Source organism: Sminthopsis crassicaudata, chromosome 4 (genome assembly GCF_048593235.1).
Source record: "Sminthopsis crassicaudata isolate SCR6 chromosome 4, ASM4859323v1, whole genome shotgun sequence".
NCBI classification, from domain to species: domain Eukaryota; kingdom Metazoa; phylum Chordata; class Mammalia; order Dasyuromorphia; family Dasyuridae; genus Sminthopsis; species Sminthopsis crassicaudata.
Window position 1 is genome coordinate 9310051 of NC_133620.1, and position 18102 is coordinate 9328152.

Sequence of the window (18102 nt, forward strand, 5' to 3'; positions counted from 1 at the left end):
TTTCTTTAAGGTTTTTCTTGGAAATGTTTTCATGTCATTGTCTTCTGTGTTTATATCTTAAGTTTTCCTGTCATTACAGTATTATTTTATGTCCAGTTTATTTTTTATTGTTTGCTCATTCTTCCAGCCTGTTTCTTGACTCTGGACTTTATGTTAATGTTAGACTTTTCTCACTTCTGGGGGGATGTCTGGTCTGAGATTCTGCTTTTTATGTTCTGCAGTTTTCACGATCATCTGGGGGAGGCCTGAATTTTTGGTGCTTCCAAAGTGTTGTGATCTGGGGAGAGTTCTATTCACTGCCTTCTGTTAGCTTGGGTATAGTTGAGTTTTGTTAGGCTGCTGTTAGACTCAATTACTGATAACTCAGAGGTCCTATAGTTCTGAAGTACTGACTCTCTTTGGTTTTGGTCTCCTGTCTTAGGTTTTCCACTATAGACTTATGTGCTGTGCTTAAGATTGCAAACTGGGTAATGAGAGATGGATCTGCTAATGTTCACTTAACTTAAATGTTAAGTATTGTTGTGAATCTCCAGTCATGTTCTTCAGCTTCAGAATAGAAATTCAAGGCCTGGTGCCAACATAGGGACCCAAAATAGAAATCCCAGGAGAGTTAGGAAAGGAGGTGGCCAGCCGGGCTCACGTGGAAGCCACAACAGATGGCCCTGTTTGCTCAAATCAATTCTGGTTGCTTTTCTAAAGTCTAAATTTGTACATATATTCCAGTGGAAGAAAGAGATAAGAAAATTACTTTGTCAGGAGATTGGACATATGAAGAGGAGTGGAGATCGTAGCAGCAGCAGCAGATGTTTGTGAAGTACTTATTATGTGCCAGGCACTGGGGATACTCTTACTCTTCAGTCATTTTTCAGTTGTGTCTGATGCTTCACGACCCCATTTGGGGTTTTCTTGGCAAAGATCAATTGGAGTGGTTTGCCACTTCCTTCTGCAGCTCACTTTGCAAGGTGGCAGACAAACAGGGTTAAGTGACTTGTCCAAGGTCGTGTAGCTAGGAAGAGTCTGAGGAGGGATTTGAACTTCAAAGATGAATCTTTCTGACTCCAGGTCTGGCTCCCCCTAGTTGCCCAAGCTGAGATTATAAGGAAAGCCAAAAACATGGCGCCTGCTCTCAAAGAGCTCCCCTTCAGATGGGGGAGGCCACATGCAGATGGAGTTGGGGAAAGGAGTGAAGTGGGTTCAGAGAAGAGTGCGGGGGAGGGCCAATTATGTGCTTTAGGGGGAGCACTATGGAAGGAGAGGGGGATGCAAAGATGAAGAAGAAATACTCTGCTTTCCATGTACCAAAGTGCACAGATATTAGGGAATGGAAAATACACAGCAGGTAGTTTTAAGAGGGCAAAAGCTTTATCATCAGGAGCTGGGGCTTGGAGGAAGCTGAGAAAAGGAGGATGGAGCACCTTCCATCACCTGTGCCAAGGCACGGAGAGGAAAATGGAGCATCCATGAGTGTGGCCAACAGTCTGGGAAATGGCCACTGAAGTAGATGGGAGGTGTCCACTCTGTGGTGGGTGGGAGATTGTGGTTTTTATCTCACGGGAAAAGGGAGACGCTGAAGATTTTTGAGTTGGGAGAGGGGAGCATGGCCAAACCTGCCCTTTAGGAACATAAATTTTGGTATGACTTGAGACTGCTAGATATCGCAATGGATAGAACCCTGGATCTGTAAGCAGGAAGAGCTGAGTTCAGATCTTGGTCTGAGAAAGTGACTTCCTTTCTTCTAGCCTCAGTGTCCTCATCTTTGGATGCCGATCATGATAGCATCTTCCCCGGGGGGGGGTTGTTGGGAGGATGAAATGAGATCCTACTGTGAAGCTCTCGTTGTCAACCTTAAAGAGCTTTATAAATGTTAGCTGTTATTGAAGGGGAGAGAGCAGGCACTAGAGGCCAGTTACAGAAGGCTGGTGAAGGTTCTGGCCAGAGATGGCAAGGACCAGAACCAGGACAGAGGAAGGATGTTTAACCCTATGAATGTTGAGCAGGTCATAATTGGCCCAATCGGGCAGTGGTTTTTTGTTATGGAGCAGGTGAGGGAGACTGAGCTGGACAAGAGTGATCATGAAGTTCCAACCCTGAGTCACTGAAAGGACCCTGATGCTTTTAACCTAAATCAGCAAGTCTAAAGTGGACTTGAACTTCTAGGGGGAGGGAGGAAATTGTGAGTACCATGTGGACATGTTGAGTGTGAGAGCTGAGCCATTCAAGTGTCCTGCAGTAGCAGAGATGTGAGATTAAATTTTCAGAAGAGATTTTAGATTGATTTATCAAGATTGCAGACTCATCTCTCTCTGTCTCTCTCTCTCTCTGTCTCTCTGTCTCTCTGTCTCTCTCTCTCTCTGTCTGTCTCTCTCTCTCTCTCTGTCTCTGTCTCTCTCTCTCTCTCTCTCTCTCTCTCTCTCTCTCTCTCCATCACTGTCTCTCTCTCTGTCTCTCTGTCTCTGTCTCTCTCTATGTCTGTCTCTCTGTCTATCTGTCTGTCTGTCTGTCTGTCTGTCTGTCTCTCTCTCTCTCTATATATATATATATATATAATGTTAGCTAGTGTTTATATAATGTTTTATATTAGCACATTGGTAGAGTATCAGGATCCTGTCTCAAGCCATTCCTAGCTGTCTAACCCTGGATAAATCATTGACCTTTCTGAGTCTCACTTCCCACAAGTAAAGAGGGGGATGGGTTTGATGAACTTCCAGCCCAGATGGATTATTTCCTTATCCTTCCAGCTGATGAGATCGCCAAGGGAATGAATGGAGAGATGGAGGGCTTAGAACAAAGTCATGCCTCTGGTTAGTGGGTAGGAGGTGGATGATAATGCCACAGAGGGGGCTGAGAAGCAGCAGTTAGTCACACAGGAGATAAGAACACAATCAGTCCACACTTCATATGTAAGTTCTAGTACAAGCTTACAAAGCTAAGTGCTATGGGAGTCCAATGGACAAGGTCACTGCCAGACTCCTGCTGGGGACTCTCATGCAGCTGCAGAGAATGGAAACGGGGTGGACATAGAATCAGACAATGACGGAGGGGCCATGAGGTGCCTTGCTGTACAGAATCTGGGTACGAATTTGAGCCTTACTATTTCTGGAGAGCTTTAATCCATGACTACATGACTTTGAACAGATACCTTCACCCCTCTGAATGTGACTTTCCTCATCTGTAAAATGGGTCAGATATGGCCTCTAAGCTTCCTCTAATTCTAAATCTTCTCATCCCGTGATGAGTAATTGTTTTTGCCTTGAACAAAGTGTTGGGAAATAGGGAAGGGATGGGGAGTGATGGGCAAAATTCACAAAGTGACAATGCTTTTGCTATTTGTTTCTGAATTTTTCTGTGTTTTTCTTTCAGTTAAGAAATTATTGAACAAAAATGACTGAAAGAATTTTAGAGAAGCTAATAGCCTTGGATGAATATTCAGAGAAGATGATGGAAATGCGGGAATTGGTTAGTACAAAGTCAAGGGTAAAATAATTTTAACATAAATAAAAATGAAAAACAATTAGAGGAAACTCTCCTCACTTTTATTTATTAATGGAGCTTTTGCATTGCTCGGCCTGAAATCATTTTAATTTGTAAGAACGCATTGCTTTGGCTCCTAGGTGGCCAGCCACAGGTATATAGTAAAAGTACTTACCATGTGAGAAGACCTGATTTCAAATATTGGCTTATAGTAGGTACTTAATACATGTGGCTTATACTGATTTATGTTTTCTAGTAACAAGAGATGGCCTCTTTACAACTCCACTAAAGCCAGTTTTTGTCATCCCTTTGTCATAGAAATGCCGGATGCAAAATATCAGTGTGAAGAAGAGTCTGACCCTTCCCCTGACCTTTGAGTTCTACACTGGCTTTGAAAAGCCCTGCCCTAAAATTATTGCTTCCAAACTCAAAGAATCCTTTCAAAAAGAACAGTCTTTGGTAGATGGTCAAAAGATGGACAGCAAAGTAGCCAGGTAGGTGGGAATGAGAATGACCCCTGACCTGACCTGCAGCCTAAGTCTCTGACATACCTCCAGGGACTTATCAAGGGATCATTGATTTAAAGCTGGATGAGATACATCATCACGTTTTATGGCCTCTTTTTACATAAGAGGCAACTGAATCAGAGAGACTAGACTTGTAAGGTCACACAGCTAGTCACATAGAGGCAATACATGGATCCCGGGTCTCCTTGACTCTGAAGCTGGTGCTCTATCCATTCTGCTACCATGTTCTTCCTAATACCATTTTACAGATGAGAAAACTGAGGGAATTGTCCAGAGTTACACAGCCAAGATGTATCAAATGAGGGATTTGAATCCTGGTCTTCCTGACTCCAAGTTCAGGCCTGTTATCCAATGAGAACATTATTCTAGACATTCAGGTACATGGTGATACAAGTTTGGGGCATCATTAAGCAAGCATCATATTTATAAAGTTTTATTATACCATCCATCTTACAGTAAAGACTTTCCCCCACCCCAAAACCAATAAAGGAAAAAAAAGATCCTTGCAGGAATACTTGGCGACCTTGGGATCTCGGTCTATAAAACACGAGTGAAGAATTAAATGCTCTTTGAGATTCTTTCTAGTTCTAAAGACAGGATCCTAACGAATTGTTATTCTGCAGGGGTGGAGAGAATTTCCAAAGCAGAATTTCTTTACATAGGTGAACTTACAGGTCCAGACCAAAGTAAAAGATTTGTGCAAATAATAGTCTTAATTAAAATCAACTTTATAAAATAGAGAAGAAATTTCACATAAAATTGTGTTTTAAAGTAATAACTAGAAATATGTGGTAATAAAAGGTTTAAACTGTGTGAGGGAAATAGAAGACACTGGCCCAAAATGACTACTCAGAGATCACTCAGTAGAAAGCAGAAAAGTTGTTTATTAAAACCTCCAGAGGATGAGCCATCCCACCACGAGATAAGAAAGAGAAAGCTCGATGTAGGAGGGCTAAAGAAGTAGTAAAGATACACAGCTTTTATACAAGAGATTATATCACAAGAGAGCATTGAGAAGGGGAGGGGGAGCAGCTAATTAGTTGTTGCTTTTGGAGAGATTGGAATGGAAGGTTTCTGTTTCCCTGAAATCTCCTGATTTCTAGGAAACAGAAAATCAGGCCTTCAGGCTTACAAGCAGACAGTGGTCAAGCTAATAGACTAAATATCGATAAATGTCAAATACCGATAAATGTCATCAGCTCAAGTTAAGTAAATATGATTATAGCTGGCCAAGGCTCAAGTAAATATGGGCCTGCACGTATTATACAGGTCATAAGGAAACACAGAAATAATGAAAATAAAATGCAGAAAAAGGATTCACACATTCCTGTAAGTTCTTCACCTTACCTCTCTATTCCATACAATGGGAAGCTAGGTGCTACCTTAGCGCAGAGTGCTGACCCCCAGAATCAGGAAGATTCCTCTTCCCAAGTTCAGACGTGACCTTGCATGGCCCATAACAAGTCATTTAGTCATATTTACCTCAGTTTCCTAATCTGTAAAATGAGTTCCCATCAGGAAGTGGCAAAACCACTTCAGTATCTTTGCCCCCCAAAACCTAACTGGAGACAAAAAGAATCGGGCACGACTGAACAACAACAAAAAGGTTTACAAAGTGCTTTATACATATTGTCTGATTTGATTGTTATTTCCATTGTATAGACTGAGAAAACTAACACTGCTATTTGGCTAATAGCCACTGCCTCGCTGAGTGTGACCCCAGTCAAGCCACTTCTCTCTGTGTGTGACCCCAGTCAAGCCACTTCACTTCTGTCTGCCTCAGTTTTCTCAGCTGTGAAATGGGAATCATAATAGCACCGACCTCACAGAGTTGTTGTGGATCAGCTCTCAGCACAGTGCCTCACGTATAGCTGAATAATTATTGTCCTTCGTGTTCAAAAAGGACCAAGATGACATTGGGTTAGGGACTGCTAGGAAGAGGCATTGGAACCCAGTGTGGAAAGGCCCGGTCACTCCCTGGTCAGACTAGAGCAGGATTATTGTTCTCTCCTCTTGGAAGAATCAGAAGATTCCCTTCAGGTTCAGGGAGATAAGCTGGAGACATTGTAGGACGGGGTTGAGAAAAAGAAAGTCTGCTAGAGCAAGGGGAGGGGGTGCAGCCTGCAGAAGCAAAGACAGCAGGAGCTGCTGGGGGTCATCCTCTGCAGAAGGGATGAGGGGCACTCTGACCAGGCCTAAAGCTTCGGTTCTTCTGGCCCAGGGCTCCCTTGGGCAGTGCTGGTGAAATCTCTGAGCCGTTTCTCAGAATCATGTTCTTAAAAGCACAAAATAAAATCTGTAAGATTGCAAAAGGAATCGATTCCATCCATTCAGTGAGGTTACCATTGTTTTAAGCTCACAGATTTCCAGGCTAAGGACTGTGACCCAAGAGGGTAAAATAAGAAGCAGCGGATGGAATGGAGAAGAGTGTTTTTACGTAGAATGGAAGCAAAGGGAAAAGCCAGGAAGACTAGGAGATCTTCTGGGGTGAGTGGGACAGTGGCAACTCACATTAGAGCTAAGAGAGGGTTACTCAAGTCTGTCTTTGGGTTCTTTGAGCAAGGAGAGCAGCCTCAGAACTGGAGAGAAATCACTAATAAGATGTCAACACTCAAGATCCCTAAGCAAGGGAAGAGATCGCCAGCCATCTTGGAGGAATCCAAATCAACACCTAATGGCTGGTGATTGTCCCAGAGATCAGAAAAGACAGAATTCCCAAGACTGCGAAGGGCAAATTTTCCTCTCTTTGCAAAAAAGGGAAAAGAACAGAGTCTGAAAACTAAAAGCCAGGGAGCTGCAACCTGATTTCAGGGAAATTCTAGAATATATCATTAAGGAGATGGTCAGTGAATGTCTAGAAAGGAGAAGTAGTGAATGTCCAGAGCCACCTTCATCCAGAACAGGAAGACCCTGGTACCTTTTTTGGAGGGGATGCTAAGTGAGGTGATCTGGAAAATGTAGCTGTTTGTTTCCTGGGGTTTGTTTGTTTGTTTGTTTGTTTGTTTGTTTGTTTGTTTGTTTTTTTAGCAAGCTAGAGAAGCTGAGTGATCCAGGGCTAGACTTAGAAACAGGAATTCAAATCCTGCCTCAGGCAAGTTAGTCTTTCTGGACTTCAGTTACCTCATGTGCAACAGGGATAATAGCATCTATCTCATAAGATTATTGTATCTAAGATAAAATATATACAAATACATCCCAAAATACACACAATATTCTTTTTGAACCTTAAAGCACTATATATGAATATTAGCTATTGTTATGAAAGTATATTTTATTCTTGTAAAGAAGTTGGATGTTGACTAGTTAGATGGATTTAGAATTGGTTAAATGCTAGAACTCAAAGCTTAGGCAATAATAATTCAATGTTTGTGCTCGATCCTATGCCAATAAACATTTTTATACATGATGTAGATAAAGAAGGCATGCCCGTAAGATTTGCTGTTGACACAGATCTGTAAGGGATAGTCTTGCTCACTGCTTCATAGTCAGGATCCAAAAAAGAGGGCTTAGCTTTTTTCTGCTTGGCCCCCGGGGGCAGAATAAGGACCAATGGGTGGATGTATTTATGGTGCAGATTTAGCCTAGAAAGTTTCACACACTGGAAGACACTAAAAGCTTCCTAAAGGAACTGTTCAAAAGTGGAATTGGTTGCCTCAAAGATTGTGAGCTTCCCTTATTCTTCTTGATTATTATTATGCTTCTTGATTGGAAATTGGATTCTGGATCAGATAAGGGATGCACTAGACCGATTCTGGGGTCTGTATCAACTTTGAGTTTCTGGGAAGTCAAAAATAAAATGTTATTTATTTCCTAAAATTCCCATGGTGCTTAAGAAATTTCTCATTAATAAATGTATTTTTAATAAATTATCTCTAATTTATTATTTTTTCTTAATTTACAGTGGTCCGAATGTATGGAAGCCCAAAGTCATAACTTCTGGACTTTTGCCCAGAAAGTGTCTCTTTGGGAAGGCAAATATAAGACCCTATTCTGTTCCAGGCAACCTGAAATATCACCCTCTAGGTAATTCCTTAAATAGTTTACTTGGGTTCTGGAAGTTATGTAGTGCTTAATGTCATATATCTCTGAAAAGATCTTGAGAGGTTTTTGGGGGGCTCACATCACTGAAGAACAATAAAAAACAGCCTTAATTAAATTGGGATATTTTCTAACATGGTTAATGTTTTTTATTGAGGATATAAATTATTATTAACAACAACAACAACAACACCGGTTGACACTTATCAGGTTTCTACTATTTTCCTCTAGTTCTAGAACTTCGGGACAATTCTTGATAACTTCTTGTAATATTTGTATCAAGATTCTCTTTTTAATAGTAATTTTTAGGTGATATGACTGTTATTACATTATTTCTCTTTGATCTGTTCTCAAGATCAATTGTTTTTCTGATAAGATTTATCACTTTCTCTCCTATTTTTTCATTCTTTTGATTTTCTTTTTTGATTTCTTGATATCTCAGAATATCATTGCCTTTTCCTTGCTCACTTCTAGTTTTCAAGGAATTATTTTCCTGGTTTTAAAAAATTCTGTCTCCAGATTATTGACTTTATTTTCATAATTTTGGAGTTTTTATTGCTCCTTTTTATGAAATGAATGGCATTTTTTCATCATGAGTCCTTTGACACTGTCTTACATCACTATATTGATCAGAGTAGCTAAGTTTTCGTAGTTGATCATCCTTAAAATATTGTTGTTACATGTATTTCTTGGTTCTGCTTACTTCAGTTTGCATCAGCTTATGTAAGTCTTGCCAGTTTTTTTCTAAAAATGTCCTTCTCATTTTTTATAAGACAATATTATTCCATCACAATCATATACTGCAATTAATAATTCCTCAATTGATGGCACCCCCTGAATTTTCAATCCTTTGCCACTATAAAAGGAGTCATCATAAATCTTTTAATATAGATAGGTTTTCCCCCCTTTTTCTTTGATGTCTTTCGGATATGGATCTAGCAATGGAATTGGTAGATCAAAGGATGTGCTCTAGTCCTTTGGGCATAGCTCCAAATTGTTCTCCAGAATGCTTAGAACAATCTGCAACTCAGGTAGAATATTTTGGAAGGTCTAACTCAATTGGCTTGTGCCCCAAGTATGGATGATCTGAGAAGCTAAAAAGGAAAAAAACCAACTCCAACTCAGTTTGCTTCTCGCAAACAAGCCAAGAACATATGCATTTTTAAAATAATAATTAAAAATAAGATAGCTAAAAATTAAGGAAACTATGCAACAAAATTCCCGAAGGATTAAATTCTAATCCTTTCTGATCCCCCATTGTGTGAATGTAGGTATGTAGAAATAGTAAATTGAAGGGAATTGATAAATATTATTATTGAGACTTATGTTGAGCTGGAGTGAAGGCCATACACAATCCTTTCCCATTGATGAAATGTGAATTGCCCAGTGTACGAGGGGGCTGAGGCAACTTTGAAGTTTATCCCTCAGGAAAACTAAAATGAGAGGAAAAGGAGTCAGAAAATAAGCTATAAGGGTCTATAAAAAAGAAAAAGACTGGAATTACTAAAGATTTGAGATGAAAGAAAATTTAACTTTGAGAATAAGTAAATAAATTAACAGAAAGAAAATTTAACTTTGAGAATAAGTAAATAAATTAATAGAAAAGACTCTGTCCTGCAAATCAAGTAAAAGAATCCAAACATTTATGAATAAAACCACAGGAGAATGTTACTGAATGGTTTAAAAGAGAAAGAAAAATTTTGAAATTCGAACTTTAGATCTGCATAGTAGGAATCATTGGTAGGTTAGAAAAATGTGAATCCTCAGGGGCAGTGTCACCAAAGAAAGAAAAGTGAAAAACTGATTGGGAATGTAAACAAATATAGGGAAGTGAAGGAGAAACTGAATAAAAAGAAGTAAAAAAGCAATGATGTTAAAACAAAACTCCAAACACTGACTTCAAAGATAGGATGCACAGAGTTAATTTGAGGATTATGAGTCTCTCCCAGAAGAACATGACAACAAAATACATGGAGTCAGGAGATGGAAGGAATAGCTGTCATTCCTATTCTTCTTTAAGCCCCAGCTCTTCTCTTTTCCATGGTAACTACACGAATTTTTTTTCATTGAAACTCATGGACATGAACTCAAGATCCTTCTCTATTCTGTTTGCCCTCCTGTGGATGGTCTCAATTTTATCAATATCCTCCTTCAACTATGGTCTCCAGATCTGAGCACAATACTCCAGTGAAGGACTGGTAAAGGCAGAGGAAAGTAGGATTATCACTTCCTTATTCCTGAAAGGTGAACCCCCTTAATGCAGCTTAAAGTTTGTCTGTCATATATCACAAGGCTGACATATTGAACCTGAAATCCTCCAGGTCTCTTTAGACAGAGAACCGTATATGACTCCTTCATCTTGTACTTGGGATATCAATTTTTTTTTGATCCAGCTATGAAACTTTATATTTACTTCTACTGGATTTGATTCTATTAAGTTAAGCCCAGTGCTGTGGCCTGACATTCTCTATTTCTATTATCCTGTATGTTAATGATCCCTACTAATTTTGAATTATGGACCACTTTGATAATCATGCCATCTGTGCTTTTATCTAAGTCACTAATAAAAATGTTTAAAAGCTCAGGTCTGAGCAGAGATCTCAAAGGCACTCCAATGGAGAGTGCCTGCCAAAAGGACCATTAATGACTACTCTTTGTATATAGTCATTGAACCAGTTCCAAATCCATCTAATTCTATTATTGTTTAATTAGCATCCCAGGGCCACGCAGTGTAGGGTATATTTAGGGAAATCTAGTTCCTCTGAGGCGAGGGCTGCCAAACCCTTTTCAAGGCTGCTTTGCACCTTTGATGTCTACCTGATCCACTCAACTCTCACCTGTGGCTCCAAGAAGCACAACATGCACACCCCAGAAAGCCATTTCAGCAGATGGCTGAAACCAAGATGAGGGCAACTGAGAGGTCTCAAAGCCTATGGTGAGTTGGGGGATGTCCATGCCAAGCATGTAAAGACTTCCCCGGTGGAATGGGTGAATGAGAACCATTTGTTCCAGCATCCATGAAGGCAGGTGAAGGAAGTGGTATGGAGCACTCAGAGCTTGGATAGACATTGAAGTCACCAAGGTCGTTCATTGCTTCTTGAGTCACCACTAGCCATCTTGATTCTCTCCTTCCACTAGCCAGTGATGAGACTGGAAGAGAAAGGAAGTTGATGGCTTTGTGTAACTCTGCTTCACTTAAATTCAATTTATGCAGACCAAAAGACATCACAACATTTTACCATTTCTACCTATCTCAAAGTCCTGTGTCAATGGGCAGATGGCAAAGCAGAAGATGTGGATGCACTAGGAGCCATGCCATCAACCATCAGTGCCTGTTCCCACCAAGACAAATCCTCATGAGGTCAAAGAAAAATTTAATAAAGACCTGGAGCTTTTTTATCGTCATTGGGCCAAACGAGGACAAGTTTAAAATTCTGGGTGACTTCAATGCTAGAGTAGGCTTAGACTCCCAGACATGGCAGGGAGTCCTCGGGATGAATGGTCATTTACTACTGAAAACTTGTGCATCTCATTTACCTAAACTATTCCATTTACCTAAACATAATAGAACATCATGGATGTACCCTCATAGCAAACAGTGGCATTTAATAGACTGTATGTAAGAAGAGACAGATAGGATGGGAGAGTGACTAAGGCAATGTGTAGGACAGAGTGCTGGACTGATCATAGACTTATCCTCTCAAGTTTATATTGAACAAAAGCAGTGACCCCAAGGCAAAAAAAAATAAGCTAACATAGAATTAATGTCAACAGATTAGAATGCTTCTAACTTGGAAGGTAAATTGGGCCAATACACAATTGACAACAGTGAAAGTAGAAAAGATCGTGCAGCTTTCAAAGATTTGGTGCTCAGCTGGGTCAGAACACTCACAAAAACCAAGACTGATTTGATGAAAATGATAGGGAAATTCAGAAGCTGCTAAATGAAAAATGATACACAAGATTTTCAGTAAGAAAGCAAATGAAATTCAGTTTTATGTTGATAGTAACTATTCAAAGCACTTTTGGATTCCCTGAAGGTTGGCTTTGGGCCAAATACCTATAGTGTCTCATATATCATGAGATACTCAGTGCTAATGGAGCCACATTGATTAGTGATAAGGACCTTATACTAGAGAAGACTTGAACACTTTTCTAAAGTTCTCAACAGACCATTATTAATCAATGTTGAAAACAGTGTTTTTACCTCAGGTTGAAATCAAGCCCACACTAGCTGAAGTTCCAATCGAGGAAGAGGTTTTGAATGCCATTATGGCAAACTATCTGGTTCTGAGTCTGTTCTAGCTGGGATTTACAGGGTAGGACATACATTGGTCATACAAAAGCTGATTAAATTTTTCTAATTATATGGCAAGAGGAGGTTATACCCCTGGGGTTCAAGGTTGCCTCCATTGTCCATCTCTTGTCCATCTCTATCAAGGTAAAGGGAACAGATTACCACTTAACAACCACAGGAAAGTCTCTCTCAGTCTTTGCTGGCAAGATTCTTGCCAAAGTCATCCTTAGTAGACTGATCCTACACACTGCAACTTGATTCTAACATAGTGATGTCATTTTGGCCTTTTTTGAGATTGAAAGACAACAACTGGAGAGGGCCAAGCTGAAATCTCCCCTGGGGAGCATTGGAGTGTTCATCTATTCAGTGTTCTAAGACTCATTTATTCTTCTTGCACAGACAGATTCTATGGCTCTTACATCAGTCACCCTGCCTTACAGGAACTCACTGATAGAAGAAATGGAGTCCTAGGGCACATCTGTCAATGAACAATTGTGCTTTAGACCCAAGCATCATGGGAAGTGTAGTCATCCATTTACCACCATCCATAGATATAATGAATATTAAATATTTTGAATCCTTTAAAGTAGCATTTACATATCAGCTATTGTTTTGTTAATATCATTATTATTAGGGATCACTTCTGAAAGGCATACAAGTAACACAAATTTGAGAAAACTCTAGTTACAACTTGAAAGTTTAACTTAGTGCCAGTAGCTTTAGAAAATTACAACAGCTAAGGTTAATATAGTGTTTTAAGGTCTCGGAAGCTCTGTAAATGAAGGGATTGAGAATAAATAAATAACATTTAGTCCTAACTCTTGTTTTCTCCTTTAGTAGAGAATCTACAACCTTCAGAAATACCTGAAAAATGGAAGATGGTAAAGCCTTTTCTTAATCCAAAATATAAGGATAAAACTGAGGTAGGTTTCATTCCTAGGCATAGGTGTAATCTTCTACTTAGCTTTTTGGACAGCCTTGGGACCAGCCTTGATCTCAGCAGAATAATCACTATGAGAATAGTCATAAATAAAGTCCAAAGTCTTAATTGTCCCCTTCCTAGTATGTATCTATCATAGTCTGATCCAGTCTCCTCTGCCAGCATTCTGCTGGTCTGCCAGTTTGATCTTAGTGCAGGAAGCAGGAGAACCACTAGGATAATCAAAGATAGTATGTCTATGGCTGACTTTGTCCTCAGTTTAAATACCCTATTGCAATTATATCAGCTGTAGAACTATTACATCACCATGCTAAGTACTAAGTATATGTAAACTAGATAACCATTGTGTCATCAATTTTTTGATAATACCTTGTTTCAAGTATACTTCTTCTGAGTATACTTCTCCAAAGTTCAGCCCTCTACACATAGGACTTGGCCCAATATGACAATACAAAATTTCAAGAGGTCTCATGGTGGCAAGGGGAAAATTTCAAAAAAGGATGAACTTAATTTTTTCAAAACTTCAAAATTTTATTTTTTTCAATTACATGAAATTTTAATACTTTTAAAAATTTTTTGAGTTCCAAATTCCTCCTTCCATGTCTTATCCTTCAGAAGGTAAGATATTTGAAATAATTATACATGTATAATCAGACAAACATATTTCCATATTAGTCATGAGAAAAAGAGAAACACAGACCAAAAAACCCCCCCAAAAAAACAAAGACAAAAAAACCCCAACTCCTAAACAAACATGAAAAATAAAGAAAACTTTAAAAAATAGTATGTTTCAATTTGCATTCATACTTTCATCAGTTCTTTCTCTGGAGGTAGAATTTTTCAACATAGATCCTTTTGGGGCGGGCAGGTGGTGCAGTGGATAGAGCACCAGCCCTGAAGTCAGGAGGACTTGAATTCAAATCTGATCTCAGACACTTAAGACTTCCTGGCTGTATGACCTTGGGCAAGTCACTTAACCCCAATTATCTAAAAAAAAAATCCTTTGTAATTGTCTTACAATACAATAATAACTGTATTGCTAAAAAGTAGTTGTCATTTAGTTGATCATCATGTGATAATGCTGCTACTGTTGTGTACAAACACAGTATACAGTGTTTCCTTAGTTCTGCTCACTTCACTTTGCATCAGTTCACATATGTTTTCCCAGGTTTTTCTGAAAGCATATTCTGCTCATCATTTCTTGTAGCATAATAATAATTCATTACAATCTTATACTACAACTTGTTCAACCATTCCCCCAGTGATGGGAATTCCTTCAATGTTCACTTCCTTGATATCCCAAAAAGAACTACTATAAATATTTTTGTATCTAGAGGAACAGAAAAAGGGAGAACTTAAAAACTCACATGATTCATTTATTTATTTTTAGACAGGGCACATTATATCATGGGTTGGAATACCTGAACCAGCTACATTACCATCGAAAGAACCTGACTTGGGCACTGCAGAATTTTCAACTCCATATGAAAGGAAATGTCACAAATTACCAGGTACATAACTTATATTATCATAATTGGCTGGAATAGTTAAAACTTTCTGAAGATAGATATTAGGAAAAAAGGATTGAGGGAAACAGTGTCACAAGAGGGTGACTGATACAATGAGTGGTGATCTAGTTTGATGGAATCTATGATATGTAAATTTTGACTTAAGTATAATATTAATGTCTAGCATTTATGTAGTATTTTAAAGATTTCAAAGCACTTTATATATACTGTCTCATCAGATACTCACAACAACCCTAGGTGATAGATTTTGGCCCAGTTTTGTAAGTGAGAAAACTGAAGGCTAAGAAAGATTAACTCAATCAATAAACTTTTTTGTCACTTTTGAAAGATGTATATTCTCTTCCTCCAACCTTTCCCTACTTAATTAGGAAAGCAATCAATACAATACCCATTATAGAGGTCTTTCAAAACATTTTTATAATAGCCATGTGGCAAAAAATAAAAATTAGGCAAGAAAAATAAAATTTTTTAAATGCTTTAATTTGGACTGTGGAACATAGTATTTTCCATCACAAGTCCTTTGAAATTGTCTTACATATTACATTGATCACAGTAGCTAAGTTTTCCATAGCTGATCATTCTTACGATACTGTTTTTATGATGTATAATGTTCTCCTAATTCTGTTCATATTAAGTTCATATAAATCTTCCCAGTTTTTTCTGAAAGCATCCTATTCATCATTTATTTTATATGTATATATATGTAGTATAATTATTATAGTATATTATAGTATATATAGTATACTATATTATATATATAGTATATTATAGTATAATATTCCCTTAAAATTATAGTTGTTTAACAATTCCCCAAATGATGGACATCCTCTCAATTTTCAATTATTTGCCAGTATAAGTGAGAGCTGCTATTTATATTTTTGAAAAATTAGGTCTTTTCAGAATTAATGAAAAAATGTGAAGGAAGATGGCTTAGACATAATCAGATCTCAAACCATAATTATAAAACAGTAAACACCAAAACTGTAATGGTACTGACTAGGAAATAGAGTGGTGGATCAGTGGTATAGATTAAGTACACCATATACAATAGTAAATGACCAAAGTAATCTAGTGTTTGATAAATCCAAAGATCTCAGCTTCTGAGGACTCACTATTTGATAAAAATTGCTGGGAAAACTAACAAATCTTATGGTGGAAATTGGATATAGACGTTCAACTCCTTAAATCAAATCCTAAAATAAGTTCAAAATGGGTACACAATTTAAACATAAAGGATGATACTATAAGTAAATTAAGAAAGCATGAAACAATATACTTGTCAGATCTATTGTTAAAGGAAGGATTTAGGACCTACAAGAGACAGGGAGCATTACAAAACATAAAATAGATTATTTTTGTTATGTTAAATTAAAAAATTTTCATACAAACAAAAACAATGCAACAAACATTAGAAGGATAATAGAAAACTGGGAAACAATTTTTACAGCAAGTATCTCTGATTAAGGTCTCATTTCTCAAAAACAGAGAACTGAGTCAAATTTATAAAAATACAAGTCATTCACCATCTGATAAATGGTCAAAGGATATGAACAGTTTTCAGATGAAGAAATCAGAGCAATCTATAACTTTATTAAAAATACTCTAAATCACTCTTGATTAGAGAAATGCAAATTAAAACAACCTCAAATTTATCAAATTAGTTAACCTGACAGAAAAGGAAAATGATAAATGTTGGAGGGGGTATGGGAAAATTGGAACACTAAAGCACTGCTGGTGAACTGATTCAACCATTCTGAAAAGCAATTTGCTTCCAAATGGCATCTAAACTGAACATACCCTTTGACCCAGCCATACCACTCTTAAGTTTGTATAAGAGAGAGAAAGAGAAAAAGAAAAAAGAGACAAAGACAGAGAGATGGGAAAAGGAACACTTATCTATTATCTACATAAAAACATTCACAGCAGCTCTTTTTGTGATAGCAAAGAATTGGACTTTGAGGAGATGCCCACCAATTAGGGAATGCCCAAACCAGATGTGGTATATAATTGTAATGAAATACTATTTTGCTATAAGAAATAATGCACAGGATGATTTCAGAAAAACCTAGAAAGACTTACTGATGCAAAGTGAACTGAACAGAACCAGGAAAACTTTGTAACAGTAACAGCAATATTGTATGATGATTAATTGTTAATGAAAAGCTACTTTAAGCAATACAATGATCTAAGGCAATTCCAAAGGGCTTATGATGAAAAAATGCTGTCTACCTCCAGCGAAAGAACTGTTGGAATCTGAATGCAGATTGAAACATACTATTTTTCACTTAATTATTTTCACGGTATTTTATTTTTGTTAGTTTCTTCTTTTACAACATAATATGGAAATATATTTTACATAATTGCACATATATGACGTAAAACAAATTGCTTACTGCCTTAAGGGATAATAAAAAATAAGGGAGAAAATTTGAATCTCAAAATTTATGTGCTTAACCTTTTCTACTGATCCACACACACACATTTACATATATATGAACATATTCTATACAAGATAAATAGGAGATAACTATCAGAGAGAAGGCACTAGAATGGAGTGGGGAAAACTTTCTGTAGCAGATGGGATTTTTGTTAGGATTAAAGAAGATACAAGAGATCATTCATTAGAATGGAAGAGAGAAATCATTTTAGGCCTAGGACGGTACCCAGAGAAAATACCCAGAGTCTAGAGATAAACCCATTGTTTATGAAAGAGCCAGAGGCCAGTGTTTCTAAATTGAAGAATAAATGGAGATGGGGGAGAAGTGTGAGAAAACTAGAAAGGTCAGAGGAGGCAGCTTGTGAAGGGTTTTTAATGGCAAACAGCATTTTGTATTTGATCCTGGAGGTAATTGAGAGCCACTGAAGTTTATTGAGTAGGAATGAGAAGGTGATGTGTGTGTGTGTGTGTGTGTGTGAGAGAGAGAGGGGGGGGGGGAGGGAGGGAGGATTGGACCTGTTCTTTGGAAAACTCATTTTAATGTCTGAAGGAAGAATGGATTGGAGTAAGGAGAGACACGGGGCAGGTAGACCTAGCAGGAGATGTTGCAGTAGTCTAGAGATGAGGTTTGAAGGTATGTATCCGAGTAGGGACAGTGTCAGGGGAGAGGATGGGGATATATTTAAAAGGTGATTCAGGGTGAAGTCAAGGGGAGATGTGGCAAAAGTGATGGACAGGCTTGAATATAGAGGTGAAACATATCGAGGTATCCAGGATGACTCCCATTTTAGAATTTGGGATTCTGGGAGGGCGGTGGTGCCCTCTACAGTAATAGGAAAGATAGGAAGAGTGGAAAGGTAAGT

General features: G+C 38.1%; 1 protein-coding gene across 6 annotated transcripts in view; it reads left to right on the forward strand.

Annotated features, from left to right (window-relative positions):
* The window catches only part of C4H1orf141 (chromosome 4 C1orf141 homolog), a 55179-nt gene that overhangs the window by 23038 nt on the left and 14039 nt on the right, over positions 1 to 18102 (forward strand). For 3 of the 6 annotated variants that reach the window (XM_074265686.1, XM_074265687.1, XM_074265689.1), the window contains exons 2-6: positions 3361 to 3456; positions 3790 to 3965; positions 7900 to 8021; positions 13171 to 13256; positions 14664 to 14784. In XM_074265686.1, the coding sequence (XP_074121787.1) occupies positions 3382 to 3456; positions 3790 to 3965; positions 7900 to 8021; positions 13171 to 13256; positions 14664 to 14784 (580 nt within the window). In that variant the 5' untranslated portion in view covers positions 3361 to 3381. Of the gene's footprint in view, positions 1 to 2963; positions 3073 to 3360; positions 3457 to 3789; positions 3966 to 7899; positions 8022 to 13170; positions 13257 to 14663; positions 14785 to 18102 lie in introns of those variants that run through there. The other 3 variants (XM_074265691.1, XM_074265690.1, XM_074265688.1) reach the window with 2 other exon arrangements.